The sequence below is a fragment of the Phaenicophaeus curvirostris genome, chromosome 3, assembly GCF_032191515.1.
Source record: "Phaenicophaeus curvirostris isolate KB17595 chromosome 3, BPBGC_Pcur_1.0, whole genome shotgun sequence".
Lineage (NCBI taxonomy): Eukaryota > Metazoa > Chordata > Aves > Cuculiformes > Cuculidae > Phaenicophaeus > Phaenicophaeus curvirostris.
In genome coordinates this window covers 86618869-86636811 of record NC_091394.1, presented here as the reverse complement: position 1 = coordinate 86636811, position 17943 = coordinate 86618869, and the positions used below count along the sequence as shown (strand labels likewise).

General features: G+C 44.0%; 2 protein-coding genes across 5 annotated transcripts in view; one reads left to right on the top strand and one right to left on the bottom strand.

Annotated features, from left to right (window-relative positions):
* Positions 1–5321, bottom strand: part of NTAQ1 (N-terminal glutamine amidase 1) — a 35139-nt gene extending 29818 nt beyond the window's left edge. For all 4 annotated transcript variants that reach the window (XM_069854620.1, XM_069854617.1, XM_069854622.1 and 1 more), the window contains exons 1-5: positions 5215–5321; positions 4469–4568; positions 4087–4137; positions 2177–2325; positions 1694–1818 (exon numbers count right to left, since the gene is read on the bottom strand). In XM_069854620.1, the coding sequence (XP_069710721.1) occupies positions 1694–1818; positions 2177–2325; positions 4087–4137; positions 4469–4568; positions 5215–5288 (499 nt within the window). In that variant the 5' untranslated portion in view covers positions 5289–5321. The remainder of the gene's footprint in view (positions 1–1693; positions 1819–2176; positions 2326–4086; positions 4138–4468; positions 4569–5214) is intronic.
* A 1575-nt stretch (positions 5322–6896) lies between these two features.
* Positions 6897–17943, top strand: part of ATAD2 (ATPase family AAA domain containing 2) — a 39013-nt gene continuing 27966 nt past the window's right edge. Inside the window, exons 1-6 of the mRNA XM_069854600.1 lie at positions 6897–7103; positions 12430–12572; positions 13013–13062; positions 14302–14455; positions 15719–15815; positions 16786–16858. Coding sequence (XP_069710701.1) covers positions 6897–7103; positions 12430–12572; positions 13013–13062; positions 14302–14455; positions 15719–15815; positions 16786–16858 — 724 coding nt within the window. The remainder of the gene's footprint in view (positions 7104–12429; positions 12573–13012; positions 13063–14301; positions 14456–15718; positions 15816–16785; positions 16859–17943) is intronic.

The following is a 17943-nucleotide window of genomic DNA, read 5'->3' as shown; positions in this document are numbered from 1 at the left end:
GGACAAGTTCTCACCTACAGAACCACACCACTGAAGCACAGGGCTTGGATTCAGCTAAAACTTAAAGCACCTGCATGTTTCACAACAGCTAAACCCAGATTCCTCGCTGACTTACAGCACTGTGCACATCGAAGCACACCAAGGTACAGAGTAAAGAAATAAAACACAAGAGGAATGAAGAGCTATGTATCATTCACTAACTGCCATCATCACAGAGAAGATCATGGCTGAGACCATGTGGCTATTCCTCATCAGGTAAAGGCTAGCCAGCAAGACAGATAAAGGGAGAGTCACAGAGTTTGCAGCTATGAAGTCATTCATTAGCACTGGAAATACATGCGCACAGCTGTTAAGTCACTGCAACCAATTATCCACAAGTAATGTTTTCTACTCTCTTGATTCAAGTAGAATTTTTTGCCCTTCCTGGTCTGTCCTGATATATATTCCTCACACTTCCATGAGGAACGATCACAACAATGATGTTTCCACATGCAAAATGTCCTCAGTGCCCGGGAGGCTCCAGTCAACAGTGCCCTGTGAATTGCATTTCAGGTATTCTCCACTCCCTAAACTACCCTTGTATAAACTTTACTGGAGATAAGGACCAAGATATGGAATTTAAGTTGCCCCATAACCTCAATTGTCTTGAAAACACCTAAAGCTTCGCAATGAAGACTATGCTTGGGCTCCCGCACACATTCCTCATTCATTTCTGCTTTAGCGTGAAACACCAAGCTTCCTTAGAAGCCAAAGCAAAGATTGAGAATTAACTTCCCAGCAACTCAAATCCACAAAAAAACTTGGACCTAAACACAAAGCACGATTCTTCAACCCTGCCTTCTCTAACCTAAATACATCACACTACTGCATTACTGAAAAAGCAACAAAACCAAACATGCAAAGCAATAACATGAAAACTCTCCCAAAGCAAAACTTCCCCATGCTTTTCTCCATCTGGGAAGAAAATGATAGAATAAACAAACACATGGTGAATGTCAGCCAGCTTGCCAAACACATGATCAGAATAAGCTGAAAAGCTGCATGATAAGAACACTTTAAGCAGCTCTATAAAGAAGAAGAGATGGCAACTCTCTACTTCCCTCTCTGCTTGGCCCACAGGCCATTATCTAGACCATTGCTTAAGAGAGTCCTAAGGCTTAGGGAATAATCTGCTGATGTGCAGCTTGCCTTAAAGTGTCCTCAGGTCTATTCATTCGGTAGAGAAAATTCAAACGTTTCATGCAGGCAAATCTAACACATTGAGTGGAGCTCAAAAGCTTCCTCCTGCCAAAATAACCTGCTCTGGCAGGATGGGACCTGCCAGCTAAATTGTTGTATAATCAGCGTGTTAAAAATTCACTTTGTGACCCCTAAGCAAGTTATTTGGCCTCTTCGCTTCAGTTGCCTGCTGTAACGCGAGAACAGTGTTACTTACCTCTCATTCTCTGTTCAGTTTATGAAGATCAGTAATTAATGTTTCATAATGGGAAATGCCAGGAGGCGTGCTAGACTCATCATGTTCAGAAAAGGAAGTGCCAAATGCTTTGTAGCCCTATTTTTTTTCCCCATATGAAATAATAAGCTAGCCAGATGTGCTTCCAGACATGTATTATGGAAGCATACTTATTTCTTGCGTGCATCTTGGACTATGTCATCTGACACCAAGCAGGAAAAAGGAGCCCTGGCAACTTACCTGCAGTTTCAATGCACGGATATGAAGGAGGAGGCTTCTGCCATTTCCCGTTTGCATCTTTCATATGAGATCTGTCTGAAGCAAATGTCTTCAAGTACAAATCTGCTCGAATCATTCTGATTTTCCTAAGCAATAAAGGAACATTTTATCAAAAGATGCATGTATACAACATTGCACTAGTCACTCAGAACAAGAGCCCTTTCCTCCTATCAAGCAGCATCAACGTCATTAAACAGATAAGTCAGCAATATTGTACCAAGCACTTAACTAGCTAACAAGAAACTACAACAGATAAGAGAAGGGCTTTTGATGACTAAGGTAAAGTGCTTTAGGAAAATAAAACAGTGCATTTATTTTACTGGAGTACAGCAAAAAAAACCCCAAACCTCTGTCACTCATCCACTCTGTCACGCATCCACAAAAAGAACTTCAACTCTGATTTCATGAAATAACACCCACGATCTTTATATTTTGTGTTATCACCTGTGAAATTCCGGACGGAGGCTGTCATCCAACCTAAAGGCCTCCATACTGTACAACTCAAAAGGACACGGGAATGGCAACACTGTGTCAAGATCATATATGAAGTTCTGCTCCCCGCTGGAAACATGAAGTAGAATAACATGGTAGTCCTGGGAAGAGGGCAATTGCCATGAGTTAAACATCAACAAACAGAGGAGAAACTGGCAAAGGGAATGAAGAGAAAAAAAAAATGCTTCCTAAAAGCAGAAGCTGCAGATCCTTACTTAAAATCCTGCTTTCTGCCCTTGAAGTATTAAGGCTGTAACATTTCCAGCACAAAGAGAGAGAATTCCTACTGCCTGTCTTGCCCATCGTGCCTTTCAAGAAACCTTGGTATTCTCCCCATTTGTTTCCAGTCTCCTTAGACTGAAGCCTGGACAGCTAAACTGAAGTGTACGCTACTCCTAAGAAAAGAACAAATCTCTTCATGTCTCGCACCAAAACACAGAAGTTGAGTGGCATAAGCATTTTTGCCTTAGACCCAGTCCCACATACTATGATAGCTTGACACTTGGGTTCCGAGGTGCAGTTTTATTCCTTAACTTCTAAGAAACGGGTGCGGTGGGGGGTTGGAGAAACTAGAATTATTTATGTTAGGTGTCAGGTATGTATACTGCTGTTTTCCAAAATTAAATTGAAGGTAGCTGTTAACAGCCTACTAAATCTTGCATTACATCCGCTCACAAACAGCATTTGAAGCACTGTCTCTTGGCACTTTCAGTATTAAAAAATCCTAACCACAACAGGATTAGAATGGAAAAGATCTTGGGCAAGCTATTTTGCCAGAACAATATACACATACAACTGCGTGCAACAATATTCAAAAGAACCTGTATAAGAAAAACGGAACAAACTTTACATATCCTATGATCCACGGAAATGTCAAAGCTAAAACATGTTTTGATCCATCAACTTCTATGAGAAATTCAGTCTGCGGTGGCCTTTCCCAACACTCCTATTCCTTCTTAGATCATCTTCTTAACACTTGGATCTCTTTGTAAACTAAATCTTTTTTGTACTATAAATGCACCGATATTTGGGGAGAGAATGAACAAGTCAGAAATCACAGAACTTGAGAAGTTTACAGATTATTTTGCAAAACTTCAGAAACAGAAACTGCCACAAGAAACAACAGGTTTTTCCATGCCAGGTAACTGAAAGAACTCCATAACAATACATGTTTCAAAGCAATTCTGTAGTGGCTATTACTGAATTACCTTCATTGATCAAACAACACTCCAAAGCCACCACTTATGGGTCAGTTTAATTGCTGACACCAGAAAACATAGAATGCCTCCATTTTACTGTCCTCTGTCAGGCCTACAGGAATATTTTCACACACCTACTTCTTACAAGTACTGACATCTACTTAAAATTCTATAAAGCTGGAAGCCTCAACAATATCCTGATAATAATTTTCACAGATCTGGTTTGCACTCTTATCAGTATTAAGGTTTGTCACCTGCAGGCTTTACTGGCTGCCTGCCTGTTAGCTTACTACAAATGGTAAAAAGGAGCACCAGACTTAGGCTCCTTATAAATCTGTTGTAAAAGAACAATAACTATTACTGCAAAACTATGGAAGGGTTGAACTTGGAAAGGACTGCCAGAGGCCAACTGACCCAAGCCCCTGCTCAAACAGGGACACCAGGTCAGGGGCATATCCAGAAAGTTCCTGTATATTTTCAAGAATGGAGACTCTACAACCTCTCTCGGTAACCTGCTCCAGTACACCATCACCCCCAAAGTAAAAAACTCTTTCTTTCTGTTGAGATGGAATAGTTTGTTACAGATGGCTGACAATGCCCATATCCGATCCTGCAGATATCAGCCACAGAAGTACACGCTCAAGCAAGAACAGAATGTCTTACCCAGACAACAGGCTCATCCCCACGTCCCGATTTCTGTTTCCAGAGAGGAATCTGAAAGTTGTAAGTGAAGAAATCAGAAGTGAATAAAGCCTTTTGGATTAATCCAGATAATTTCAGGCTAATTGCTTAGTTCTTTGCCGACCCGTCCACTTCATCAGCTTATATATGCGCTGAAGTCAGAAAATGTTCTCTAGTTTCTAACTTTGAGGAGCATGAAATTGGAGGTACTATTCTGGACCACACAATACAATCATTCTCCTAAATCAACAGATTACAGGGAACTGGTCTGAACGCCCAGGACCACATCTCACCTATGCTGGGCAGCGGCCTGAAGGCTTTTATCTCTCCATAGCTGCATTTAGATCATGTCTCATTGACTCACCATCCTCCTATCGTTGGATATGAAGACAGCATAAAATTCTTCTAAAGGGTATTGATCCTGACTCCTGATGTAGTCACAAAGTTTCCAAACATTTTCTTCACTGTAAAACACGATAATTGATTCTTTTTTCATTCTCCCTAAATTCATCTCCCATGAGCAGAAGCCAGCTAAGAGGCAATGCCTGCTGGAAAGCCACCTGAAATGTCGTCCATCCGCGGCCAGAGGTTCTCCAGCTCACACACCCAGCTGAGATAAAGCTTCCCAGACACAGCCTGGCAGGACCCGGGGGAGGGGGGTGTGGGTGGGGATGGTGTGTTGGTTATAGGGGACTGGGCGGGGAGCAGGAGGGCTGATGGCGTTGGGGTTTGAGGGGGTGGGGGATGATGCCGTTGCGGGGGGGGGGGGGGGGGGGGCGGAGGCGGTTAATGCCGTTGGGGGGATCGGTTGATACCGTTGGGGATGGGGGGGGCGGTTGATGCCGTTGGGGGGGGTGTTGCTGGCATGGGGTTAGTATGGGGGGGCTGGGTGTCGGTATGGGAGGGTTGGTTTGGGCCGGGGCCGGCGGGGTGTGGTGCTGGAGTGGGTGGGTGACGCTGAGCCGGGGGAGGGGCCCGGGTCTGTGCTGCAGGGAGAGCGCTAGGGGGGCGGGGGGCGGGCGGGGGCGCTCCTGCCTATCGGTTCCTTCCCCGGGGAGGGCCGTGCTCCCGCCCCACGGCTCCCTCCCGCCCCCCCCACCCAGCCCTTACCAGTAGCAGCTGGTGTAGGCGCAGGCCGGGCGGGACGGCACCGCCGCCTCATAAGCGGCCTCGGGCCTCGCCATGGCCGGCCGGGGCGGCGCTGAGGGCGGGGCAGGAGGCGGGGCCGCCCCGCCAACCCCGCGCCGGCAGAACCGCCGGCTACAACTTTTCCGCGCGAAAGCGCTTGAAAGCCGCAGTGCGCGCCTGTGTGTCCCTCCGCCGCCCCACGGCCGGGACTCGCTGCCAGGGGATACAAAAAGTAGTTCCTGTTCCAAAACCTGAACTATTGCCGTTAAGGTTAAAGCAGACTGAAGTTCATCCAAGTAACTGTATCTTTTTGACCTCTAGACAGAATGTCTCTCTGATAGCACAGGTCTTATAGCATTTCTTCCAAATACTCTTTTTCCAAACACTGTTACTTGCTCTGTTCAGTAGGATGGTCGCTGAACAGATCTTTTTCTAAGATCACCTCTGCTTGCGTCTTTCCCTGCCTCAAACGCAAGGTCAGACAGAGCTGGAGCCAGCTCCAAATTAGCAAGAGTTTTGACTGTTGCAAAGTCATAATAAAATTAAAAGTAGGCCTTGGAAATCAATAGAAGATGCATAAAATTTCTGGGGAAAATCATACATCTGCATGTAAGTGGGAAATACATTCTGTCCCCAGCTCTTGCCTGGTTCCACACGATTGATGGAGACCCCTCCCTCACGCTGCCCGGCCCTCATAAAGGATGCTCACTTTCGAGATCTCTAACACGAGTCTTAGAGAGTTCATTTCCCAGGATCTTTGGTATCTTTGTGTTTTGTGATCTGTGCTCAAGAGGTGTGTCTTTCTCTATGCTCACCTGCTTGCAACCTTTCCCTGTCTCAAATGGAAGGTCAGACAGAGCTGAAGCCAGCTCCGAATTAGCGAGACTGTTGTGAAGTTCATACTGAAATTAGTCCTTGGAAACCAACAGAAGATGTCTAAGACTTCTGGGAAGAATTATATCTATGCCTGCAAGTGGGAAACTCCATCCCCGGCTCTTGTCTGGTTCCACACGACTGATGCAGATCGCTCCCTCGTGTTGCCGGGCCCTGGTAAAGGATGGTCGCTTTCTAAAGCTCCAAAATGAGTCCTGCAGAGTTTATTTGCCAGCATTTCCAGTATCCCTGTATTTTGTGTTCAGTGCCATCTGTGCTGAACAGGTGTGTCTTTTCCTACGGTCACCTGTTTGCAGCCTTCACCTGTCTCAAACGCAAGGTCAGACAGAGCTGGAGTCAGCTCCGAATGAGCAACAGATCATAGACTCATAGAATCACCAGGCTGGAAAAGACCCACCGGATCATCGAGTCCAAACATTCCTATCAACCACTAAACCCTGTCCCTCAGTGCCTCGTCCACCCGTCCCTTAAACACCTTCAGGGAGGGGGACTCCAGCCCCTCCCTGGGCAGCCTCTTCTAGGGCCCGATGACCCTTCCTGGGAATTGTTTTTTTCCTGACATCTAGTCCGAAGCTTCCCTGGGGCAGCTTGAGGCCATTCCCTCTGCCCTGTCCCCTGGGAGAAGAGGCCAGCTCCCTCCCCTCCGCAACCTCCTCTCAGGTAGTTGCAGAGAGCAAGGAGCTCTCCCCTCAGCCTCCTCTTCTGTCCCCGAGGGGCGGGGCCTCGGTCTGGCGGATACCGCGGAGGGATCGCGACGCGTTCGCCTCGCCATGGTTGTGCTGCGAAGCGCTGCGCGTCCTCCCGCTGCCGGTGGCGGCCCCCGCCGCCCCCGCTTCGAGCTCATGGACTCCAGCTCCGAGTTCATCTCCTTAGAGCCCCCCGCGTTCGGCCGCGGCGGTGGCCGCCGCATCTGGACCCGATCCGAGGCCGCCGCCAGGGCCGCCGAAGGCCGCAGGACGCGGAGAGCCGGCGAGGCGGTGAGTTAACGGCTGGGGGAGGAGGGGAAAGCGCCGGCGCTGCCGGGGGAGAAGCGGGGAGAGCCGAGCCCCGCGCGGTACGAGCGCCGAGGAGAGAAAAGCGGAGAGAAAAATGAGTGTTTGATGTACTCGCGTGAAGCCGGGGGGCTGCGCTGCCGCCCCAGCCTCGCCCCGCGTTTTGGGGTCCCCCCCCGGTGACAGCTCCCCGCATCGCCGCTCGCTTTGGTAACTTCTTAGGTGCCAACTGTCACCCGAGAGCGATCTCGGAGGGCGCTTTGGCGGTGGTGACGCTCGCAGAGAGCGCTCGCTCTTTCGAGTCCAAAACCGCATCGGAAACCGGTGCTCGAGGTAACGTTCCTGACCTGCTTCGCGCTCTGATTTTGCAAGCCGTCATGTATTTAGGAATAAAGCCTCTGACTTAAAAAGTTGTCCTTGTTGGCAGGTCGGGGTAGCTGAATGTGGAGCTGTAGGAACAGTCCAGGTGCCCCGGTCCTTCTTCCCTTTCTGCTCAGGATGAGAATCCGTCAGTGGGAAATAGGCAGAGCCCCAGGGAGCTGTGTGTCTGTGTTAGAGTGCGCATCCCTCTAGGATTTGGTCTCGGGCACCCGGTCTGTCTGTAGCTGCTCCTGGGGGCTGGCAGCCCAGCAGTGCACAGCCCCATTCTAGTTGCTGGTGTTTAGACCCCATGTGTGTGCTCATGCCCAAAACATATACGTGTGTATTGTGTCTATCGTAGAATCAAAGAATGGTTTGGTTTGGACGGGACTTCAAAGATCACCCAGTTCCAACCTCTCCTGCCATGGGCAAGGACACCTTCCGCTGCCTGATCCAACCTGGCCTCGAACACCTCCAGGGATGGAGCATCCATGTCTTCTCTGGGCAACCTGTGCCAGTGCTTCACCATTCAGAGAAAAAAATTTCTTCCTTATATCTAATCTAAATTTCCCTTCTTTCAGCTTAAAACCGTTACCGTTCGTCCTGTCCTTGCACTTCCTGATAAAAGGGCCCTCCCCAGCTTTTCTATAGGCCCCTTTTAAGTACAGGAGCTTTCTCTTCTCTAGGCTGAGCCACCCCTACTCTCAGCCTGGCCCCATAGGGGAGGTGCTCCAGCCTTCTTATAGTCGTTGTGGCTTCTCTGGACTGACTCTAGCAGATCCTTGTCCTTCCTGTGCTGAGCACTCCAGAACTGAACGCAGTGCACCAAGTGAACTGTCAGGAGAGCAGTTATCCCTGTGTAACTATCCATAGGCACTGACATTAGTTGAAAGGCTTTCTGTTATGATTTGTTTCTTAAACCTTTGAGGGGAAAGGTGTTAAAGGTGACTCTGACAGATCACACTATATGTCTTCAGATCCTTCTGTGCTGGATCTAAGAAGCAGAAAATGTCTTCAGGGGTTTCATCTCAGATGCTCAAATGTAAAAGTTGGCTATGAGAGGCATCTTGTGAGGCCTCGCTCCACCAGCTTCAGAGGGTTGCGGGAAGGGAGGTGCTCTTTAAAGCAGCAGACGAAGGAAAGGTGATGGAAATCCTCCTCATGCAAAAGATCTGTCTTACCATGAGAAGCTGATGAGCGAACAGTGGGGATGACTTGTTCAAGGCTGGTTGAAGTGAAGACTTCAGCAGCAAGTGGCTGCAGTTCTCATTGCCTGACTCTGCAAGAGCTTTGCACATGGATCATTGCCTTTCTGTATCAACCTTCTTACCATACCAGCTATTAGAATCAATACTTGTCAGTTCTTCATTTTATTGTCACTGTAGTCTCAGCTTTAAAGGCCTTACCGGTTCAGAAGTCTACTTTTCTTCTGTAGCCTTCTTTGCTCGGGATTAGTGGATCCTAGGGGGTTCTTGAATCTTGATCATGGTGAAGGTGGTCAATAATACTTGATATGGTCCATTCCAGTTCTCCTCGAGCGGTCACCTATACAATTCTTAATGTAAATCCAATCTCTAGAGGTAAATGGGTGGATGGGATGATCCAACCCCTTGGCCCTGGTCTCCAACATAGCTTTATTAATTTTCTTGAGTTGTTTTCCTAAAGAAAGAACATATTGTTGCAAGTAAGAATTCCCTAGCTGATTTAAATATTCTCCTTTATACCTCATCTGATATGGTCTTCTGTATAAAATTTCAAAAGGACTCAGATTCTCTTTGGTCCTTGGCTTTGCATGCAGCCTAAGTAAGGCTATGGGTGGAACCTGATACAAATATAAATTTTCTTCTTGACATATGGTAGCTATTTGCTGTTTTATTAACTGATTGATTTTCTCTACTTGCCCGCCTGCCTGGTGTTTGTATGAAGTGTGCAGTTGCTAATCAATCCTTGATGTTTTACTAACTTGTTGTACTACTTGTGCACAAAAATGAGTGTCTTTATCTCATGAAATAATCGTGGGTACTCTGAATCAGGGTGATATTTGTCACACAGAATCACTAGGTTGGAAAAGACCTCCAGGATCATCGAGCCCAGCCATTTCTGTCAACCACTAAACCATATCCCTGAGCACCTTATCCACACATCTTTTAAATACCTCCAGGGATGGTGACTCCACCACCTCCCCGGGCAGCCTGTTCCAGTACTTCCCCTGCCTTATTTGTCCTGCAAGAAAAGGCCTCTGGCCGTCCAGAAAAGGTATCTGTGAATACTAACAAGTATCTATACCCCAGTTTTCTTGGGAGTTCAGAAAATCGGGCATACTCTCCGGGCACATTTCCTTTCCTATTTATTCCTAATTTTATCTCATTTCCTGTAGTGGGATTATTCTTTAAACATATTTTATGTTGTTGATTCACTTGCTAGACCGTGGTAGATAAATTCCTTCCTATTCATTTCTGACTTAAGAATTGATATAAGGAGTCTGGTCCCTAGTGGGTTTTATTATGTTCCCTTTTGACGAGTTCCCAGACCAGGCTGGCAGGTACAATAGTTCTGCTGTCTTTTAATTGTGCCCACCCCTGAGAAGGGACCTGTCCTCCAAGTTCTTGTCTTAGTTCCCGATCAGACTTGGAGTATTTAATACCTTCCTGATTTTCCAAATTTTCTCTCTGTTATCTGGGATTAGAGCTAAAATTTGTTCTTCTTGCATTCCTTCTGCTGCCTGTCTAGCCCTATAATCAGCCAATCTATTGCCTATTTCCTGGTGGTGTTACCTCTTATGTTCCTTCGAAGTATGATAGTGACTTTAAGTTGGTGATTATACTTCCTCCAATAGGTGTAGTGTTTCTTCAGCATGTTTAATCTGTTCTCTTTGTGCCATCAATAATCCTTGTTCTTCCCAGATCACTCTGTGAGCATGAACATCTCCGAAGCCTTATTTAGAATCTGTCCATATATTTATCTTTTTCCCTTTCGCCAGTTCTAAGTCTCTGGTCAAGGCAATAATTTCAGCTTTTTGAGCAGAAGTCCCTGCAGGGAACGATTGGGATTCAGTTACCTTGTTCCTAGTAGTTACTGTATATCCAGCCTTACGTGTACTTTGTGGGACAGAACTAGTTCCATCTGTAAACAGGGAGGATTGGTTTTTAAAAGTTCATATAATGTCATCACCCCGTAATTGTAAACAACACCAACCTGTCATTCCTAGAGAGGTCCTGGTTTCTTTTACCGTTTCTGGGAGTGGAGTCTGACAGGTGGCTTCTTTTCATTTGGTTCTAAGCTCTCATTGTCCCCTAGACAGTCCATATCCCAGATTTGTCACTCATTCTTGCACCATTTGGGCTTTCTGTTGAGATATCTATTTAGTCCAAGAAAATTCAACAAACTTGCAGTCCACTGAATGCACTCAGGTCTTGTTTCAGTTGCTATTAACAAATCATCCACATGCTGTAGAAGGATTCCATCTCTAGAGTGGGGAATCCCATGCTTCACTTGTGCTAATTGATTGCCAAAAATTGTTGGGCTAATTTTAAAACCTTGGGGTAGCACTGTCCAAGTAAGTTGGGTTTTCCTACCAGAGGTAGGACTCTTCCCTTCAGATGCAAATATCTTTTGACTTTCTTTGCCTAATGGTAGACAGGAAAATGCATCTTTTAAATCTAGCACTGTAAACTATATCTGGTTATATTTAATTTAGTAATGAGTAGGGATTAGTCACTACAGGACGCAAATATTTGATATTCTTATTTATGTCTCTCAGGTCTTTTACTACTCAGTAAGTTCCATCTAGCTTTTTACTGGTAGTATGGGGGTATTATATTCAGATTCACATTCCACTAATAGTCCATGTTGTGAAAAATTATTAATTGGTCTTTCTATTCGTTTACAATCTTTTAATCTCAAAGGGTATTGTATCTGGCATACTGGGTTAGAGTATGGTTCCATTATTATTTCATTGTGCACGTTCAGCACAAATGCTGTGGCTGAATTAGCAATGGGATCAAAGATAGAACTTAGAAGTACCACCAGGACTGGAGTTTCTCTTTGAATTTCATTGTATTATCTTAGATCAGATGATGTTCATGGGATGACAGTATATCTGTATAAATATAAAATTGCACCAGTATTTGCTAAAATCCTATTCACTGTTGTCTGTGCCAGAGCCCAGCAGTTGCTGATCTGATAAGGGGCACTGGAATGCAGAGTGCTATGAAATCAATTTGCTGTGAAAGGGGGAAAAAAAAAGTTTCTTGTAAGATCACGTGTCTATTTTAAAATAACTTTTTCAAAAACATTCAGGTATTTTCTTCAGGCTGGGGTCAACAAACAATCCACCCCTTCACACACATGCAAATTTTACATATCAGAGGCATGTGCCTTTGTTGCTTAAACCTTTTACACACATCCAATGACCACAGCTACTTAAACCTTTCCTCTCTTTCCCTGTCTTCACATACATTTTAAATCTTTCTTCTCTCCTTTTCCGTCACTGATCACACTTCCTATTAAATCACATTAAGTTTTGTCTCTGCCAGTTCTGCAGGTGTTCAACATTTCTTACACTATTGATACACATAATGTACAGAAACACATACAAAACCTGTGCGTATTGTTCCCCAACTATACACGCGCAACAACAAAACTGCCTGCAGAAATAATCATACAACAAATTTTGGATAAATTGGTAGCTGGCACTCTGCTAAAATTTTAAGGGTCATTTTTTTTGAAGGATATTAAGGTCAAGTTGTCCACAAGAAAAGCGTGGTGGAGGGGAACTTTAGCTTTGAGAGTTGGTTTATGTTTTTTCTTAGTGCGGAAGTGGTTCAAGACTTAACTGCCATTGGTTGCACCACTATCAAGTGAGGAGAGTTACAGAATAAATTTGCCTACCTGAGGGAGAATTTCCTTCTTAGCTCACCATACATCATTCAGATAAATGTCTTTTCCCTAGGGATTTTCCTCTGACAAAACTGAATGCTTCAATGGACAGTCTTCAGGATCAACGACAAAAAACATGCCTACCTGTTCAGACTCTAGCTTTGAGAAAAGCATGGAAATACTAAGCGAAAATGTCAGTCAAAGACACATTACAAGGTATTGTATTTCTAGATGTCCAGTCTCTGTTCAGTTCATAGAATTGAAAGCAAAAGTGAAAGCCTGCGTGATAAGTCATGTCATGACAAATCTGCAGCTGAAAATCCACAGGGGAATATGCTTATTTTAGTGTCAGTGCCAGTGTCTTAGAAGGAGAAACGCTCTTCTCAGTAAAGCACTTTGGTTACTGGGGTCTTATTTGCACTATAGAGACTCCAGGGTTAGCAGGTCAGGAACTTTGTCCTTATAGAACTGCCTGCATATGGTACTCGGCAGACTTGGGATCTGAATCCTCCCTGTGGTCTGCAGGCTTTTCTTTGCATGATATGGAGTACTGGGAATATGAACTTTGTCAGGTTAGTGAGTTTTGGTGGGGAGTTCCACGCAGTAATTCGAACGCAATAATTCCTTTTGCCCTTCTGTATTCTTTCTTAATGTAGGCAGTTGGCAAAGCCGAAATCGGACCAGAAGAAAGAAGAGTATAAAGAAGGTAAGTGGATTAACTCCTTAGAATTCCTTTTTTGCCTTGTTTCTGAGAAGGATTGTATTTAGTCCCTTGGTCTACTTCATTTGTCCCCCAAATCTTCTGAACTCATGAACCAAAGTCAGCCAAAGTTGTAAGAACAGATATCTCAAAGCTAGTGAATTTTCTATGAGTTTTATGAGAAGAGGTAGGTGCAAATAGGAGGATACGCTCTTAATTCCTTTCAGGATTGGGAAGTATGTGATGTGAATTCCAGCCTGCTCTTTGGCGCTAGAGAATCAGTTCCTTATTTTGGTTTTCATTGTGACATGGATTTTCTGGACTCTGCAGGACAGAAATGATCTGAATCTCGTTCTTGCAAATAGGAGGGAATATTGCAGTATTATATGTGAGTTAAAAAGTACTTCAGTAATTCCCTGACATGGGGGAGATGTCACTGAAGCTTTTACCTTGGAACCAAATTGCTGTGCTGAGTACACCAGCAAGCTTGGTACCATGAGGGTGCTTGCTGGCAGCTGGGGAAATCCGTTATTTCTAGGCAGTCCCGCCAGCCATGGGCTGAATGTGGGAAGGGTCCCAAAATGCATTTTGTGTGTAGCCATTCAAGTTGTGTGCTGCTTTCTCACTGCCCTCTCTTAACTGTTTTAATGATAGTGCAAGTAATGAACCCGTGACAGACTCCTGTGTGGTAAAGGCTGGGCAGATCTTTTTTTAAAGCAAGCAAGCGTTTTGAGTTCTTTGGTATTTGGGTGTTTATCTGAGATGTTTCTTAACTTCTAGAGATTTTTTTGTGTCATGATGCAGAAAATGAAAGTGATGCGTGTTTAAAAAAACATACCAAAACCATACATCTTGAGGAAAGACTTCCCACAGAAACAATTTAAAATTATTCAATATAATTTTACATGAATGGAATAAAAACACCTTAGGGATTGATTGTTTTCACTTTTCCGTGAAGAAGTAACTGGAATAAACTTACCTCCTGCGTGGAACAAAAGTTGTGTGTTTTTTTTCATCTGATTTACTTACAGTCTGTTAAGAAGTTGTTGTACAAATTGTGGTTTTAGGTAGGCAATTTAAACAGCAGTTGGATGTTGTGGTCATGATAGTAACTTCTAATTCAGTATTTAAAGTAAAAAAGAAATCAAACCACTGCAGCTTTGTTTACGTTTTATGAAAGCAATGGCAAAATAATGAGAATGATACTTTCTGTCTCCAAATGTTTTCTATGTTAATGTATTTTAGTCACCAGAACACTGAAGGCCAGAGCTGATGCAAAAGCTGCGGAACAAGTCCATGAAGAAAATGAGGATTTGGAGGTCCATCAAAGATGCACACTTCGAGACCGTCGTTATACCACTACAAATCAATCTGTTTTGTTTGACAAACTTATAACAAAGTAAGTGGCTTGGTTGTTTGTTTTTTTTCATCATCTCCCAATGCTGCTAAAATGAGCCTTTTTAGTGAGCCTTTGTGCTGTGGCACAATATTGACTAGGGACTTTCTCCTCCTTTTGACAATAGAAAAAGGAATTGTTATTCCTGGCAGCAAGAGCTAAATATATCCAGTGGTTAGACTTAGACTTCCCTGTGTCCCCCTACATATATGGAACAGAATCGCAGAATGGTTGGAGTAGGAAGGGACTTATGGAGGTCGTGCAGTCCAGGTGCCCTGTTAAAGTAGATTCGCCTACAGCAGACTGCACAGGAGTGAGTCCTGGAAAGTTTCAAATATCTCAGAGGAAACGACTACACAACTTCCCTGGGGAGCCTGTTCCAGCGCTCAGTTACCCTCACAGTAAAGTTTTTCCTCATGTTTAAGTGGAACTTCCTGTGCTCCAGTTTGTGCCTGTTACCCCTTGTACTGTCACTGGGCACCACTGAAAAGAGCCTGGCCCCATCGTCCCTTAGCTATTTGTAAGCATTGAAAGTTCCCCTCTAAGCCTTCTCCAGAACAGACTCAATTTCTTAGTGCTTTCATAACTTTTCTATGCTTACAAATCCTTTTGTAATGCTCAGTTAAGTACTGAGGGAAGTTGGGTACACCTGAAGTGTTTCTGCCTGTCTGTCCGTGGCTTAATTTTCTTTGTGAAGCCCGGATTTACATTGTTTTCTGAAAGGTTTGCAAAATATAACAGCAGTGGGGCATTCTTTCCGGTATGGAAAACAATTTCCAGTATGGGTTATTTTTTCTAGTCATGGAAAACCAACATGAAACTTAAATTGCAGTTAAGAGAAGAATAAGCAACTTGTTGTACGAGGAAGGCCGTGAACTAGAAGTGACTTAATGTTGTCGTGCAGAGCAACATAAGCACTATGAACACATGCCACAATTTTTCTGTTTACCTTACTATGATCTTCAGATTTCTTTTTTCCTGACTAAAACAGATTTTTTTTTTGTTTACTATGTTCAGCGAGAAGGGAAAATAAATGTGACAGCAGTGTATGTTTGTAAATCGTCAAATGCTTGTTCTGAAATCTCTCTATAGAAAAGTAAACATTTGGCCTAATTTTAAGTGGTGTTTAACACCTTGGCTAAGTGTCAATGACTCTTGCTTTATGCATATTATATTAAAACATCATACTGATTACGTAGAGTGTTTTAAATGGGTGGGGTTTATACTTGCCTGTCTTTGCTCTTACATGACAACTTTTTATCTTAGTACTGCAGAAGCAGTCTTGCAAAAAATGGATGACATGGAGAAGAGGCGTAGACGGCGACTGATGGTAGACCTTGGGGTGTTCCACAATGCAAAAGAAGTAGATACTAATTTATTTTCCTATTTTTGTTTAAGTAGTGTATTTCCCATAGGGAAATTATTTAGCTGCAATTTTAATTTAGCTGAAATAACTTCTAAAGAAGTGTAGTCTAAACTAACATTTGGTTTTGCTCTCTAATTATAATCTAGCATCTTACTGATTTAGTTGTGCTACAGATACGCTGTAATGGTAGAGGAAGCATCTTCTTCAGGAGAGATGAAATAACAGTGCTATGCTTATCTTGTACTACTTCCTGAATTGCCTTATGATTTTTGGATGGACACTGTTTACAAACAGCAGTTTCAGGGTTTGGCTTATCACTACAGATCTTACTGAAAACTGAATCAATTGATGTCTACTTTAGCTGTGTATGTTCTTGTGTCGGCCTTTCCCATGAGCTTAAGTAGTCCTCAATCCCTAGAGGAACTTATGTTGAAATTATAAACGTGTTTCCTCTATCTTAGTTTTGTTCTATTAAGTTGAGTTATTCTACTGTCCTTTCTAATGAAAGGCACTTAATTTTTCAGACATCTTTATACCCTGCTTTCATAGGTTTTTGTTTAAATATTACTTATTTTACTTTTTGGTTGATGAGACCAGAGTTGTCCATAGTACTTTGTGTATCACCTCTCAGATGCTTGTGTGATTTATTTATTTATTATCTGAGATGGATTGCTTTTTCCTGGGTTCTGCCACATTCTTGGATTTCAGCCTGTTGTTAATTTATATGCTCGGTTGTATACGTGGATAAGTATTTAACTGTCACATGTAATAAACCCTATGTTAGAGCCAAAATTCTCATCACTAATCTTAGGTGCTAGAACAATGTTCCTGTTATTTCCCACTGTACTTCAATTTAATCTTTGGTGTACGTGGGGTACTTTGATAATGTTACTATCCAGGCACTAAATATGCCTGTGTCAGGTTTTCTGCACCTTTGTGATTGAGCTTTCTTGTTTCTTTTTATTAGGAAAACCTTGATCTGTACTCCCTGGGAAAGAAAGAAATCCAGAGAACTGACGAAGAAATAGCTGATGATGAAGGTGGCCTTGTCGATTAGTTCTGCTCTAAGGTTTCTTTACTATGCTGTAGCCAAAAGCCTTGGCTTAAACAACTGAGACAAGCTGAGCTATTGGGTATTTTTCACTTGTTAAAAAAAATCTGTATTGCTGTGCTGTGCTGGTGCTTTTCCAAAATGCCTACAAGAGAAAAGGCAGCAGATGGCTGTGGACAGAAAGGGGGATCTTGCTGCAGCAGGAGCATGACAGTTTTCATGATCTCAAGCAAGACAGTGAGAGTTTTCAGGCAGTCAGATAGGCTGCCAGATGTGTCTGGAAAGCTCCTGAGCGTGAAGATCAGCAAAGGCGAAGAGAGTGTTGTTTGTTTTTGTGTTTAGCAGGTAGTCTGTGGAAGCTGCTGTCTGGATCTGTAATTGGGACCTGTCATCCCAGTACTCAGTGGGAAATAGCGTGAGGAATAAGGTTAAATCATAAAAGGCCCTATTAACCTTATGTTTGAAGTGACGGGGGGGAAAATTTAAGGTTTTGAGGAGAACGGTAATAGTGATTAAGGTAGTCAGTCCAACGATCCTTGTAGGAATTTTCTCGGGGGGGAAAGAATGGGGTGAGACTGTACTGAGGGACAGAAAAAGACATGGAGGTAGTTGAGCCAATTGGCATTAGAGTTTGTGATAGAGCTCATTAGCAGCACACCCACAGTGGAGCTCAGAGAGACAGTGGCAGGAGGGGGAGCCCAATAATACCCCAACAGGCTTCTCCCACACTCATTGCAGGGCCATCAGCCCATTCAAGTCCTATCTGTACCGGCCCAGAGGAGGACAGGTATGCACAGTGACAGGCAGGAACACAAATCAGGCTTGACCACTGGCATTGGAGACCTACAGAAAGGTTCAAGTTAGCTGTGCAGGTGTTAATGGGTACTGAGGTGGTCCTGTTTCTAACCATGAAGAGGCCAGTGAACAGCCTGTGCCTTGTTGTTAGGTCTGTTATTAGCTCAGAACTAGGCTGTGGCTACCAGGTGATCAGAACTCCTCCTAGAGCAGTGAGTGAACACCTGGAAGCCACAGGAAGAGTCCAGCGACAGGCTGACCTAAAGAAACCAAGGTTAG